This window comes from Gymnoscopelus microlampas (assembly GCF_963454915.1).
Source record: "Gymnoscopelus microlampas genome assembly, chromosome: 6".
Classification (NCBI taxonomy): domain Eukaryota; kingdom Metazoa; phylum Chordata; class Actinopteri; order Myctophiformes; family Myctophidae; genus Gymnoscopelus; species Gymnoscopelus microlampas.
Genome location: NC_139943.1, coordinates 36,550,941 through 36,567,469, shown reverse-complemented (window position 1 = coordinate 36,567,469; position 16,529 = coordinate 36,550,941). Strand labels below are relative to the sequence as shown.

Genomic DNA, 16,529 nt, shown 5'->3' with positions numbered 1-16,529 from the left:
CACCCCTTAAGATGCACACAAACAGACACACAATGTACTAGGGTGCACGACAAACCACACTGGAGCGTGCACACACAACAATAAAAGCAATCGTGCACAAAAACAGACATCTTCCTTCCCTAATTCCCTTGAGACTTATCTAAAGTTTCAACTCCTAAAACTTCTCCACCACACAAACGCACAGGGGGAAAAATATATATTTTATAAAAATATATTTTATTTATTTAAAAATATATATATATCATTTTTATTTTTTTCACACACACTCTTTCCATGCCAGAAGCAGCCACTCCAGCCACCACCACTCATGCATAATAAGAGCTGCTGACATTTGAGAGAGCAGAGAGGACACGCCGACAAATTCTCATAATGGTTTTTGACACAAAGCCCCGTGAGTGACGAGGTTAGTGGTTTTCTCCGAACACGCTACACCTCCCCGGTGTGGTGGCGTGAGACAAAAGGTCTAGGAAGGCTCGGGGGCAGCATTGATATTTCAGTATGATAGGGGCCATAAGCTGGGGTGTGGCGGTGGCTGCCAATAATGGTACTACCTCTAGCCGATAGGTTCAAATTAACCTTCTACATTATGCCAGTCTGCCACAGGTCACATCCCTGGAGCGGCCCTCCCATAATCCCGATGCTTCTCCGGTACGCACACGCATGGTTACATTACCAGAGCACAGCGGAGCAGGGTTGGTGCTGAGGGGCGGCTGCATAAGAGCAGGTGCAGCCACCGTAGATGGTGCTGTGAATAGATGAGACCTAACCACTTAGACATGTCATGACCCTCACTGCTCTCCGTTACATTCTATACACAGGACACAGCCACAGTCTGCTGTCAGTGGCACTACTGCCACTAAGCCTTTTGTAATATAACTAGGCTATATCCAATGTTGTTTTTATTTTATTGACCTATATTAAAAACTGAGTTTGAATTATTTTTGGGGGGTGTTCAGTGTTGAGGCAGCCACACTGTGGTCTCTATCATCAGACGTGAACCAGCAGGTTAAACAAATAAGCTCTACACAGTAAGATGGGGGGGATGATTACCCAGATTTTGTGTGTGTACCACCAAGAAACTAGGACAACCTGGGCGGGGGAAAAGCAAATGCATGGCCTTAGTTCCTACCAAAGCTAACTTGAACAAGGCTTTATCAGTGTGCTCTTGAGCAAGGTTCAAGTGTGCTCCAGTGGAGATAAAAACTAAAAAGGACATTGGACAGTGTACCCCCCTAGTAGATGTGTATAAAATCCTTCCTTCATCCTCCCATAGGCTGTTTGAATATGTTTGTATTTATTAGTATTTGTATAATTTTATCTGGTTGAATACAAGTTAAAAACCTGTTCGATTGACTAAAGCATACTCCACTTCATATTTTATGAAGCTGAAATCACAGTGTAAGTTTGAAAACGTGAGTCAGCACAAAGGCGCCAATGCAAACCACAACAGACACCAGCTGAAGCCTGAAATTAAATGACTCAGTAATCACACAATACAGTGACATCAATCCAAAGCTTCTGGTGGAATTATATCTTTGATGAAAGCCAGAGGGTATTGAATGGGGCAAAAAGAATTATAGTATGGATTGAAATAATTGTCTCTCGCTGTGTATACTTCCCAACTCTTTATGACATAATCTCTTCCTAATCCCTCTTTATCTCAATCCAGACTGCTGTGTCTTCCCCGCTGCAGTGTGTATGCCACTGTAGTGCTTACTGCTCTGCCCACTGAATTACAATGATTAATGGCTCATCTGTCCTCCTCTGTTATGTATGTATCTCTCTAGTATATGATAACTAGGCTTGATTTATTTTTCTGTGATGAACACGGTTTAACCACATGAACCCTAGCGTCCCTATTCTGGGCATGTCATTATAGGCGAACATTCAGCAAAAACTAGCAGAGCATTTGGTGAAAATAGGCAGAGATATCGGCAAAAATTGCCGATCTACAAGCTCACAACACGTCGTAATTTTGTAGATCGGCTAATTTAGCTATTTGATGCTCAACAACGTTGATTTTCCTACTTTGTCTCATCTGTTTATGAAAGTAGGTAGCTGATATATTGCACGTTTACTTTAGCGCTAGGTATACTCCTGGTTGCTTGTTTTAGAAGAGAATGCACTTTTAATGCTTCTGGTGATTAGTAGTTTTGTTGCCCACCTATGTTGAATGCACTTATTGTAAGTCGCTTTGGATAAAAGCGTCTGCTAAATGACTGACTGTAATGTAATGTTAAAATGGAGTTTGAAGTTACAATGGGTTTATATAGGAAGGGGGCGTGTCTGATAAAATGCATATTTAATATCTAAATACTGAATCGAGCAACTTAAAAACTGTCTGGGGGGCTCACAAAGGCCTGAGTAGACTAGAGTGAAATATTCCTTTATGTGATTAGAAACTGTTAGAATTATTTTTGCTATGGTGAATCTGTGGGCGAAAAAGGTATTTTCAGTTCTGAATCGATTGGAGAAAGGCTCCTTTTGGGCAGCTGTTACTGTGTGTACTACCACTGCCTTTGGGTTCATACTGTATCTATAAAATCTCTGAAGTTTGAAAACCATTCTCCAGCGCATACAGATAAGGCAACCAATTTTGGGCATTTTACTCCAACAGAGATTGGCACTATACATAAAATTTGATGATTTGGAAGACAAGACTCAATATTCTAGCAAGCCAATTTCCCTCTGGCCAATGTCTAGGGGGTTTTGTTAAATAAACGGTTATGAAATGCCTAACATTAGCTAAACCCATTTAGACCTGTTGTAACCTATATGTAGTTATACCTTTCAATCCGGGAGTCACCTCTGTGTCTCATCAGTTGTTGCTATACATATAGCAACATGAACAGAAAATTTAGGTTAGGTTTTAGAAGGCGTTTTTAGAATCGGCCTTAGGTCTAAATGGGTTAAGATCAGCAAAAAGGGTGAGGCAAAGCCACACTAAAAGTAGGGCAAGTGATTTTTTATTTATTTTTTTAATAAGTGATAAATATCTCTATTCTGAGAGTACTCGTTGCTATTGTTTGTTCAGTAACTCTAAGCTCTTTAGTAAACAGAAAATACATTTGTCGGATACCCATTTTATCCAATCAGGAGAGAGAACTTGCACAGAATACAGATTAAACAAGTGAAATTGGAAGTGATGACAGAAAGAAATGAGCAGACAAAATTTAAGCTGATAAATGGGTACACTTTCCTGATTGTCTGACATTTTTCAACCCACCTGAATAAGTATTTTCTGTTTATTAAAGATCTGGAGAGACGGGGAGACCCCAGTTACTGAACAAACACTATGGCAATGATTACTATCACAATATAATCCTTTAACCTTTTAACAAAAAGATATCACTTACCCTAACTTTAATAGAAGCCTGACATAGGAGCAATCCATCAGAAGGACATAGGTCTGACGCACCCTCTTAAAGTTTTATTATTAACGGAGATGAGACCATTGACCACTGCTTACAACCATCCTGACTCCTTATAATTAATAACCAGAGTCAGATTATCCATATGTCCTATTGCATCTGTCTTTCAGCACAAGCACCACTGAGACGGAGAGTCGTCTCACCATCAGGTTTATCAGTGTGGACGCATAATTATAGTTATTCAGTAGTTATCATGTTAACGGCCCTATAATGGTTTTTCGTTCACCAAATAAAGACAGAACCCGATCCGAAGACAAAGTGGCTGCAAGCCATACACAGGGAGGATGAGTTTCGGTCGCCACTCTGAGGATTTTACGGTGAAGCTGCCTCCTGTTATAAAAAGGTATTGCTTTAGCTTCGTATTCATTATAATCTCTGCATGATAATTGAACATTGTCAAACAGTAACGGCGTCAATACACTTTAGTGTTGCTCCTGCCTCAAAAATTCACATTTCATTCACTAAAACGTCTTTAATGAAATGATGGCTGTTTGTTTCTGATATAATGGTTTAATTGTTTATATCTATAGAAAATGTAAAAGTGTCTCTTACCAGTAGAATACTGTATATCTGGGTATGCAACATTGCGTTGGATCATCAGTCTAATCCTTCATGATATTCCCCTTGTTCTTGGCCCCTCTCCTGGGCGGCGTCATGATTGCCCCCTACAGGGCAGCACCATTGAGTTTTTCTCTGTGTGCTACTTCATTCAATATCTGTCCACTTCCTCCCTAGTAGGCTACTGCAGGTGTAATGCAGGTAATCAGCAGTGTTTCCAGATTTTGCAAGAGAAACAAGCAGCCTGGTCTATGAAAACAAGCCCAGGAAGAAACTAGGCTAAGTTTTACCACTTTTACCACTATTTGAAAATAGCATCAGAGTTTAAAGCCATACTATGCCAGTATACCAGCAGGGGAAATCTGTGTTGTCTCCCCTGCGCCGACTCTGCCCCACGCTGATGACGCTACATGTGAAACAATGAGATTTCGAGATATCTTGGATGCAAATGCAAATATTGGCCTAAGAGTGGTGTTAGAGGAAAGGCCATGGGTTCCCCAAAAAGGGTTCATCCTCCAGGGGAAGCATGAAGATGCACAGTGGAAATAAACTCTTGGGCTTTTTTGTGACGTACTTTTGACCATTGCATGCAATCAAATGTGTACAAACATTTGATTGCATATTGTGGCAAAACATAAAGTTTTGCTGTCAATAAACAAGTCAATCAATCAAAACTTCTCTGTAGAAACTTTGTAGCTATATCTTACACTATCCACTCCAGAAAAGATGCATTATGGGGGCAAGAATTGATGCTGATAAAAATAATAAAATCAAATGATACATTGTCAGCCCTATAATTAAAAGGCAGCTGTAATTTCAGTTGAGATTTAGTCATGGCTAGAAACAGTGACACAATCTTTGTTGATCTGCTTCATGCAAGTCAACCCTAGTCTTGACTGCAACACACTCAAACTCAGGTTTCTGTGTCCATTATGCATAAGATTAGGGCTGCAACTATCGATACTCTTCTTGCCAATGTTCTACTTTTCAATTAAATTCTAATTTAATCAAAATTCTAATTCTAATGGACTATTATAATTGACTAAATGGATTAGACTGATTAACCATTTAAGCTCTATTTCATACTTTGTCGTATAATGGTAAAATCGATAATGTTTTATTATTCATTAAATTGATTAGTTCGATAACCTGTTGCACCCCTAATTGGATTTACCTCAGGATTGGTCCACTTAGTCTTCATCTTCTCAGACATTCGCCGTGTACAGCCCAGCAGGTCATAGCCTTCCCTGTTCTGAGATTGGAGCAAACATAACAGCCAATGATATACTAAAACATAGAATGCACCAATGTGAATTACAGCTATAATTTTGGTCATTGGTAGGGATGTCCGATATTATCGGCCTCCCGATATTATCGGCCGATATTAGCATAAAAATTGATACCGGGAAAATATCGGTATCGTTTTTTTTTTTTTTTTTTTTTTTTTTGCTTTATAAATAAGTTACAGGAGTTCTTACTGTATATGGTGTGTGTGATATGAAATTTGAGCTTACCCTAATCACAATAATCCCCGCATATATCGGTATCGGTTGATATCGGTATCGGTAATTAAGAGTTGGACAATATCGGTATATCGGTTATCGGTAAAAAAGCCAATATCGGACAACCCTAGTCATTGGTCATTTTATAATAATTTCTGATTAAAACTGCAGCCAGCAATTGTATCAATGAAGAACATTGTAATAAACAAAACAAAAATAAAGAATCCTATTTGTATCTAGCTAGTTAGCCTACGCTTAACATGGTGGTTTATTAATACATGGTACAACAAAATCTTGCTGCAAATCTTGCCCCCCATGGGGGTCCCCAGATGATTTGCTTAATGTGCAACATTGCTTTCTGAGGTATCTGCACATTTCTAAAGAATACTTTAGGAATCACTGTCCTAGGCAACAGAACCAATTAGAATAGTTCCTTTTGTCTACGAGTCTCTCTGGACCCTAGTAATAAATATTATGTGTCTTGTGACTGTGTGCTTTGACCCTCCTTTTCTCTGTTCAATCCACATATTGCCATTATGTAAGCGTAAGCTTGAGAAATGTGCTGTTTAGATGTATATAAATCACAATTGAGTAAGAGCTGTGGCATGGCTCTGCAGAGGATTGTACCTTCACTCTAGAAATTACAGTAAGAGTAACCATGCCACTTAGGTCATTACTACTATAACAAAGTGCATAGCTTACAGTTTGTAAATGCTGTGCTAGCTAACGCTCTCAAATCCAGCCATTTATCACTTTTACAAGCACAGCTTTCGGTTTCTCAGTCTTTTCAGACAAGCTGTTGACAAAGGCTCAGTATTGAGGCAACATTGTAGACTCGGTAAAGCTTTGATTGTGGAAAGAATTAAAACTTAGACAAGAATACTGATCTTATCACAGTAATTCCCTGCTATTCTACACAGTGACATAATTCTAATGCGCTCATCAGTGTGTTGATGACATCTCACCCTAAATGGGAAAACAATCACAAGCCGACACAACACTGTGGCTGGTGCTCAGGCCGGTTATTAATCACTCATCCTGCATGTAATCCGGGGCTGCTGTACCGATTGCCATGCCACTGGCTGGCGACTCAGTGGAACTATGTTAAACACGGCCATTAAAAAAAAAAAACATGTGGGGAATAGAGAGATCATAAAACTATTTTGATACAAAGCCAAAGGGACACTGGAATATGTGCATCACATCTATAGATGCCAATTTGTTCACAGTTGCCAAACAAATTATTCATGTGCCCGCCATGAATTTCATATGATGTCACGGGGATGATCATGCTCCATGGTTATGTTTAAAACATCACTAAGCTCATCCTGGGGCCCTGGTATGTTGACTTAAAGTCTACAGAGCCTGCAGCTATTGGCATACAGCTATATACTGCATTGGAAATGCAAACCGGATAGGGGATGTTGTGATTACATTGTATGATGTGTGGATGTTATGCATTGTAGTATAATGATCATCACATGGCAGTAGGGGGGGATAAAGTGGTTCTAAGTTGCAGCTCCATGCATTAATCCATATAAACCCGTCATGTCATCAATGTGCGACTCTCACCTTTTGCCAGAGATAAGCTTCATGCAGAGTGATGATCTCATGCTCACGGTGATCCCCCTGCACAGCGCACACCACACAAATGATCTTCTCATCTGGCTTACAGTACAGGGAGCCTTCCTGTCCGTGCTCTTTGCATCGCAGTCTCTCCACCGTCACGGTATCTTTCTTCCCTCGCTCTGGTGCAGCCACAGCCTCCTCGCCTGCCTCTGCGCCCTCAGCCATCGCACCTTCGTCATCCTCTGGAGACAGACCATTCTGTGCCTCTATGCCCGGTCTTTCTCCAATCACTGCGTCCACCTCAACCCCGACCCTCTCCACAATAGCATCCCCCGCCTGATGGATCATCTCCCCCAGCACTGCTATGTGGCCTCCAATGAAATCCTCTATTTTCGCCATCCTCCCTGCTGCCTGGGCCTCAAACTCGACCCGCCCAGCCATGATCTCAGCCCGTTCCAGCCTCCGAGACGGTGGCTCCTCTCGACTATACGCCGTTAATGGGTGGCGTGTGCTGCTGCCGTGTCTTTCGCCGTGGTTAGTGCAGAAAGCAAAGCTACAGGTACGGCACATCTGCGTGGCCGGCTGGGCCTCGTCAGGCTCGCATGCGTCACATGACCCATCCATCTGCGGAAGGTCATCTGTCTGCTGCATCAGTCTGTCCCCGGGTTTCCCAAGACCACTCATGGTAGCAGGTGGTAACTGCCGGGTTCAGATGAGTAAACCCTGTAAGATAAAGGTAGGGGCAGGTTATAAATAGTTATGATTTAGATGTTTTTATTGATTAAATGAACGATAAAAGTACAGTGTAGAAGCCTTAAAAACACATGGCAGGACGCAATATGAAATGTTCTTCTGCGCTATGCCTCCATGAAATAAGACAAAAGTCAATTAATATTGTACTTCCTCTTTCAATCGCTCGCTAGCGTGATGTGGCTTGACTTTTGTTCAGAAGGGCCAATAACAAGGAAAGACAGCAAGTATACGAGTATGGCAGAAACTATGAGGAGAGAAAAAGAGGGGAGAATAAATACCAGGCTGACACTGATTAAGATCGCATAGAAAGAGCTGGAATGTTCGCGACATCCCCAGTACATTGTGCCAACGAGCAAACTATCTCCACACTACATAGCACCTATTGCCTAAATACAGAGTGCCTACTGTATGAGACACATACTGAGTGTACTAGCGAATGTACAGAGAAAGGGTTGTTTGACTGAAAAATAAATAGGTTGCACAAATTACATTTCTGGAGCATATGCGACCAAAATGGACACATTTTTGATAAATCCTAAAGCTCCTCAGTACTTATTAATCGTTTCAGGTTTCACCTGATATCCCTGAAATAGTAATATACCATAGAATAGGGTCAACGGAAAAAGATAGAAGACCCAGTGCAATGTAAACAACACCAACTCTGAAACAATCATTGCCCTTGTTAAAAGGGCAACCAAAACCAAAGATAATAACAAAAGATTATGCATTAAAACTAAAAGCTTTGCCAATGGTATGAAATTCTATTCATACACTTCCTTTCTAATAAGCGGGCACGGTCGGCTCTCGTATGTTGTGTTGTTGTGAATGGGCATTGACCCGAGCAAAACTATTTTCCCTTGTGGATAATAAAGGACATCTAATCTATTCTAATGTTGTGTGGTTGTACATTTTTTGCTGCTTATTTTGGTCTGCTAAGTGCTAATTTACGCTATCTGATTAACCCAATACATCATAAATGTCTAATCATGTTCCTTTTTTCCTTACCAAAAAAAACTGTTAAATGATTACAATAATAGTCATTATTAAGAAAAAAATATGTTTTTATTTCAGTTAAAAGTTTATGCGGACAAACAAGAAAGCACAAACGCATATCCACTCAATAAAGTGCCAGCTACAGGACAGAAGTAGACATCTATAAAACAATAAAGTCTGCACACAGGAGTGGATCATGCTCCAAAAATGTAACATGTATAGGCTTCCACCATAGTAAGTGATATTTAGAGCCTCATTGGCCCTTCATCAGACCTCTGATGTACCTTTACAATTCGGCACCAAGCCAGATCTTGCGACAGTTCTTGAATTAAGTTAATATTTTTTAATTATTTTATTAAATATATTTAAATGTCCTTTTATAATGTGTTTAAATGGTTTTCATGGGGGGCCAGTTCAGGTCACCGTTGCTCTAACTATACTTGGCACAAACTCAGAACATGCCGCTAGTCTCCTAAAGGGGCAGGGCAGTAGCAAAACTCACATGACACCAGATAGATAGTATAAAATAACTCTTAAGTGCTCAGTCTCCTTTCTGCGTGCAATTGCCCGGGACTTTATTGGGGATGGGCACTTTATGGTTCATGCAATATCCTGCATATGTACAAGGTTTTCCAACAAATTGATTACTTTGTTTAAATCACTTGAGATTCAAAGAAAAGGCAGAAGCGTCAACAGCTAGACCTTGAGGCTTGCCCAAGCCAGCTGCCAGGTGAGCAAGTGCCCGCTGAACAGCTAATGGCCTAAGCGGTATCCAAGTTTGTGATCCCCTCCCTCTGCCTGTCTTCGCGATTGGGGGTGGGAAAATGTCATTAGGAATAGCATACACACTTCTGAACTATCTCTTCTGGTTGAGCTGTGTGGTTCAGATAACCTCAGCGTCCTTGACCTATGACCACCAAATATAAATTATTACAAGTACTTAAGTACTGAGTTGGAGATTTCATACATTATTATAAAGCATTATATTGTGATTTGGTGATGATACAGATGATATATTGAGTCATTGAACAGAGGCTCTCAAGGCTACATACAAACAGACATGCAGACATACATACATAGCCTCAATACAGTAGTTTCACAAAGCCTTCGCATCTCACCTAATAAAGAGTTACTGGACCAAGAGTCCAACAGTCACCTGGAAGTAATGTGTATAAACATCCCATTCATCTAGTTTACTGTCACACAAGCTAACAGCAAACTGCTTTCATCATCACCACCAACCCTCAGCGTGACCAAACAAACAAACAAACATAAACAAACACCATCTCTCTCTCTCTCCTCGTCTGTAGCTCCACCTCTCACTGAGCATTGACAGGCCTGTGTTGACCTTTTAACGCTTCCTTCGTTTTAGTCTTTCACCAGCCTCCTCCTCCCCGTGGGTCCAACCTACATTAAGTGAGAGACTATACACACACTCACACACTGCATGACCACACACAGCAGGGTCTGCAACAAACAGACCCCCCGGCCCCTACAGTCTCCATTGCAATCGCTGTTTCCTCTCTGTCTCTCTCTCTGTCTCTCTCTCTCTCTCTCTCTCTCTCTCTCTCTCTCTCTCTCTCTCTCTCTCTCCTTATCTCTCTCTCTCTCCTTGGGGCCTTCCTCTCCTGAGTTGTTTATGTGTATTCTCTCCTGCTGACACCAACAACCAGCAGAAAAACTGCTTTAGTGCAGAGAGACCCCTCTTCCTCCCACTGCTCTCTCTCTCTCTCTCTCTCTCTCTCTCTCTCTCACACACTGTCTCGCACACATACACACAGTCACTCTCTCTTACCAGTGTGCAACAACTCACTCCAGTGTGTGCTTGCTGGTTTGCTGCTCTCTGTTCTCCTCTTATCCCTCTCTCTCTCTCTGTCTGCGGGGGTTTGTTGTTGCGACGCAGTTAGCTTTGATGCTAACACTTCCTTAGCAGCACGGTCAGCTACTGTTGTTTTTCTTTCTTTCTTTCTGCTGCTGCTGCTGTTGCTCTACTTTCACTTGTAACCAGAGCAGTTGGGCAACGACTCCGATAGGACATGCGTTCACTTCCGTGTTTTTATCATCATCATCATTATCAGCTGCTTCCATACAGCTCTCAGCTGCGTAGCGTGTTTTTAACCCACTTCCTGCTTCGCTGTCCAACGAGAGCGACGCGACGGAGAGACCATAGAGTTAAAGAGACAGACATGCTGCGTTCACACTGTCGGATACAAAGCAAAGCTACAGCATTATATGTAGCTTTGTATCTGCCGATGTGAACTCATAGTCAGGGGATATAAAGGAAATCTTGGCATAAATTCCTTACCAAAAAAATCTTCACCAATGTGTTTGTAAAGGTGTCTAGTAACACATCTCACAAAGACTGAAATGCAGTCCCCCTAGGATAATTTTTGACAGCTCCTTAAAGTTGGGGTACCCACCATAACCTTGGCTAAAAAAATAAATAAAAAAAAATCTAATTCTGTTTTAAGTAGCATGTGAGGTGTCAAACTAGGGTGTTTTTATGATTCTGAATCCATTGCAAGCATTTGTTTTGCACCAAAACCACTCCTTGGGCTAAAAACGGCCCAATCTCAATGGGCTTTTTTTTTTACACAAAAAGTATACCTGGAAAAGGATGACATGGCTATGGCCGTTTTTAGCCCAAGGAGTGGTTTTGGTGCAAAACAAATGCTTGCAATGGATTCAGAATCATAAAAACACCCTAGTTTGACACCTCACATGCTACTTAAAACAGAATTAAATTTTTTTTTTTTTGGGGGGATTTTTTTTTAACCGAGGTTATGGTGGGTACCCCAACTTTAAGGAGCTGTCAAAAATTCTCCTAGGGGGACTGCATTTCAGTCTTTGTGAGATGTGTTACTAGACACCTTTACAAACACATTGGTGAAGATTTTTTTTGGTAAGGAATTTATTCCAAGATTGGAAAATACTCTGCTAATATCCCCTGACTATCAACGCAGCAACACATAGAGGTTGCTGGGTGAAACACACACAGACACAGTGGTGGAAAAAGTACTTTTTTACTTAAGAAAACGTATCAATACCGCAATGTAGATACAGTATACTCTGTTAGAAGTAGAAGTCGTGTATTCAAAATGTACTTGAGTAAAAGTACCAAAGTATCGGCATCAAAATGTACTTGAAGTACCAAAAGTTAAAGTGCTCATTATGCAGAATGTCCCATTTCAAGTGTTCAAAATGTATACAAATCTTTTGGAAATAGCAGATCTACAAATCTAGCTTAGATTGGCTATTTCCAAATTGGCGATATGCATATATAGGGCTGAAGTGGTTAATGTATGTTTTGTAATAACTAGAAGCTCGCCCCCGCTACGCGGGGGCTCGCGTCTAGCCCGCGGCCACGCCCACGTAGCGCCCGCGGCCACTTGGCAACTCATATAAGTGGCGTAGCGTCATGAGGGTCAGTGGGGCCGTGGCTCGGTCAGTGAAGACCCTGTAGTGCGGATGATATGTGGCATAGAGGGGCAGATTGTAAATCCCCAGAGGAAACATCCGTGGGCTACCATTGGTTCAGCGATGTGTGCGGTCGCCCTGCGGCCCCTCCTCCTCCACCAATGTGCAGTATTGAGAGCCCTGACGTCACAACAATTGGAGCGATGGGCACTGCACTGTGGTTGGTTAGGGTACACCTAGGGCCCAGGTAGAACCCAGTTAAAGCCTGCATGGGCAAACCCAGGTAGGACCCGCCTTGGTCCCACATAAACATGGGTAGTTGGGGCCCACCTAAGGGCCAGGTAGAAGCTACTTATAGCCTGCATGGGCATCGCAGTTGGGACTGAAGTGGATGCCGCTGACATTGCTGACATGGGGTCCATATGGTTTAGCCCACCTTGAAACCATATGGGAACTACGCTGGCATGCTGGCTGTAATGCAAACGCTGCATCATACCTGCAGTGTGTAGTTTGATGTTGTGTGTGTAGCAGATATACCTGCAGTGTGTAGATCAATGTCCATATGAAAGTCAATGCCCAGCAGTGTTTTTTTTCCCCAGCAGAGTTTCTAGTGTCTCTGTCTCTCTCTGGAAGAGGTTGCACATGAACTCTGCAGCCGCACTGAGGCGCTCCAACACAAACACTCTGACATTAAGCTGCTTCACACAACAAACATCAGCACGACGCTGCTGTTTGTCCAAAAGACACAATATCTCCTCTCCCACCGAGGTCATGTGTTCATTTATCGACAGCCGTACAGACTCCTTTTGACACATTTTACCTCGTTTATCCAGCTCTCACTGACTCATCGGGCTGTTATTTTGCTGCGATCAAGTCAACGATGTGAGAGATTAGCTATCACAGACGGACGGACAGGGGGTGAAACATAGTCTTGCGCCATGCCTTTCGGCCTGGCGGAGACAATAAAAAAAGGAAAGTAAAGGAAATGAGCATTTCTGCAACAAAAGTAGTCAACAAACTATACTATGAAAACATGGGCCACATTGTCAAAGAATGTAAGAAAGAGGCAATCATGTAGAAAATAGCCGATCTACAAGCTTACAAAGCCTCTCAACGTGAGGCGTTTTGAGCTTGTAGATCGGCTATTTTCACAATATGTACTTGTGGAACGGAGTCAAACAGAATGGGGGGGTCCCCTATTTGGGGGGGGGGGGGCGTGAAAGGGTTGATAAGCACTGCTGTAATCTGAGCGAAATTATCTGAAATTACTACATGACCATAATGCAGCCTAACATGCGTTGCACGGGGCGGTCCTGCCATTACGTTAGTTACTGTAGTTGCTGTGGAGCTACATAGTTCTCCAGAAGACACACACAAACATACACCATCTACAATGGACTAACTGAGCATCAATATTGACATTCACCACACGAACGTGCATTGTTGACAAAGTGATTGCACAGCCGCTGCAGGCATGACAACCACGTTAGCGTTAGCGACATGGCAGCTATCACAGCGCCCTGTCCGTCGTCGCTGGGACTGACTGTGATGGCTACAGCAGTAACAGCAAGCTGTCTGCGATGCCATTGTCTGGAGACTGCTCTTAGCGTGACACGACCAATGAGAGTGAGCGCTGTAGTTGTTGCTAAGATACGGTGGCGTCTCTGCCCCATAGCTTGTAGATCTCTCACGCATGATTGGCGTAGGCTGCGTTGCCAGGTCTGACTGTTTGTATAAGCGATAAGCGATTTTGGGCTTATTTGGGTGCACTTTTGGGCTCGTTTCCATAGACCACGGCAGCGCTTATTTCTTTCCCGTGACCGATGTGGCAAAAAAAGTGCAAAACGAACCATCCGGAAGTAAATTGCGAGATGAAATATATAGCACTTTTTGATTATTAGAGAAGGAGACACATGTGAAGGTTGAAAATGAAAGGTAGGAGATTATATAGTTTTTCATGAGGGATTTTTGTAGCAAGTTGTGAGAGAATTGGGCCACTCCTGTGGGCGGGGGGCTGATTAGAACCATTGGGGTTTGAAAGGAGACGCTCTCTGTTTGAGTGGAAAGATAATCAAAATCTACAAAGTAACTAGTAACTAAAGTTTTCAAATAATTGTAGTGGAGTAAAGTACAGAAAATTGGAAATACTCCAGTAAAGCAAAAATACAAGTACAGTACTTAGTACTAAATGTACTTAGTTACCACTGCACAAAAAGACACACACATTACTATACTTGTGACATCAACATTTTAGGACAGCAGTTTTATGAACGCCATTTTTTCTTTTTTTTTTGCCATTTTAACCCTATAAGTATGGAAGCGAATAGATACCAGGCATAGTTCAAATGAAATGGCAAATTCGAAAATTCAATTGAAATAAGATAAATGCTTTTTAATCTTCAGGATGTCAAGGGATTTTTGTGACGTTATTTAAATGAAAATGTAATAGATTATTTTTTTTAAGTGCCGGAAATAGCTGAATGTATAAACGCACAAGGTATCGGTTATTTTAAGTGCACGGCACCTAAGTATATAAAAAAGTATATGGACGTCTAAGTATAAATCAAATAATAATGCTATTTACACACGCGCACGCACGCACGCACGCACGCACGCACGCACGCACGCACGCACACACACACACACACACACACACACACACACACACACACACACACACACACACACACACACACACACACACACACACACACCACTTTAGAGAAGGAGAGCAGTGAAAATAAACTCCTCACTGCAGTGCAGAGACTGCATGAGCATCACACAAAAGCAAGTGTTTTGGCATAAAACGGATTGTTTCGGTCCTTGATTATGATTGTCTGAGCTGCATTCAAAGCTGTGTTGTAAAATAAAGCAATAAACCCCAAGAGACCTTGGTTTACAGAGATTTTAGAAAAGCCAAGGGGAGTTGTTAGGCATGAGCTGTTCTAAGATCTCTGTAACAACAGCCTCACGAGGCTTATTGCTTTTATTACCAAATATTGCAACATGAAAATAAAAAAAAACTTATATTATGCTCACCTACAGAATGACAGCTGCGTTGGAGAAGACTGAGGGCTGATCAGCGTAGAAGAAAGACCCCCGCATCTTGAAATGCAAGGATAACATTGCATTTGAAGACAGTGTGCAGGACTCTTTCTGCTATTGGAATGGAATATGAACATTTTTCATGATACGTGTGTATCACATGACTCCAATGATAATGTGTAGAGATTTGTGTGAGTTTTGGACAAAATATGTAGTAGTAATAAAAAGTGTTTTGATCAAAATGTAAAAGCCGGAAATAGACATGGCCCCTCTGGCATGGTCTATTATATATGGGAAGTTGCATCATGATCCAAGGAATCCACTTTTACCATTTTGATTGTACTGACCTGCGGTTCAAGACTTTATGGGTCAAAATGTAAAGTGGCCCGGTATAGCACCACCATGAGGCTAATTTGAAAGTGTTGGTGCTGACCAGTCCAGCAGTTTCCGAGATTACCTATGCATACACACACACGCGCACACACACACACGCACACGCACACGCACACACACACACACACACACACACACACACACACACACACACACAAAACATAATCTCAGCACAACCATTTTTACAGTTATTATTCTAAAATCACTGTAAACCACAGCATCTTGGGGCTTATTGCTTTAACAGCATAAAGGCCCCTTCACATGGGAACTGACTGATGTGCCTTTTAATTCATTTTCAGAGGCGATCGTTCAGGTAAGGGGCGCGGGCAATCTGACAGATGTAGCGACAATCCGGCGTAATCCTGTGAAACTGTCACATTCATGTTCATCATGAACCATTTGATTGTGCTTTTTGGGCGGGATACTGTGATGACAATGTGATTTGTGTTTGTTGTTCTGTGTAGTGCAGGCTATTGTATAGTGTATACTAATGTATTCAATTGCTTCATTATTGATTGGTGCTTTTTTGTGATCTTATACCTGTATCTGCTGTATCTGACAGACAGTACGTTTCTTACTCTGTATCTAATTTCAAAGCTGAGCTGCCTCTGGTGACTGAATTTCCCCCGTGGGATCAATAAAGGTCTATCTAAGCATAAGGTCTATCTACAACCACCTGCTGCCAGAGATGAGATGTGTTGAACTTTTCACGTCTGTTCACATCATGATGAATGCGGTGGAAACACGTGGATCCAAGTATCTGAGTATGCAGGCATAGTGCATGCATAGCCGTCTGAAAACACCTTTAGACTGAAAAACATGCTCATAGAGTGGGCTTCTATTTCTGTCCACTGGATGTAGGTGCATG

At 41.9% G+C, this 16,529-nt stretch overlaps 1 protein-coding gene across 2 annotated transcripts in view; it reads right to left on the bottom strand.

Annotated features, from left to right (window-relative positions):
• trim44 (tripartite motif containing 44) overlaps nucleotides 1–10,944 on the bottom strand; it is a 62,822-nt gene extending 51,878 nt beyond the window's left edge. The window contains exons 1-3 of one of the 2 annotated variants that reach the window (XM_084059373.1): nucleotides 10,602–10,944; nucleotides 7,064–7,783; nucleotides 5,164–5,241 (exon numbers count right to left, since the gene is read on the bottom strand). In XM_084059373.1, the coding sequence (XP_083915499.1) occupies nucleotides 5,164–5,241; nucleotides 7,064–7,744 (759 nt within the window). In that variant the 5' untranslated portion in view covers nucleotides 7,745–7,783; nucleotides 10,602–10,944. The remainder of the gene's footprint in view (nucleotides 1–5,163; nucleotides 5,242–7,063; nucleotides 7,784–10,601) is intronic. The other variant, XM_084059374.1, reaches the window with a different exon arrangement.
• Nucleotides 10,945–16,529: the final 5,585 nt, after the last annotated feature.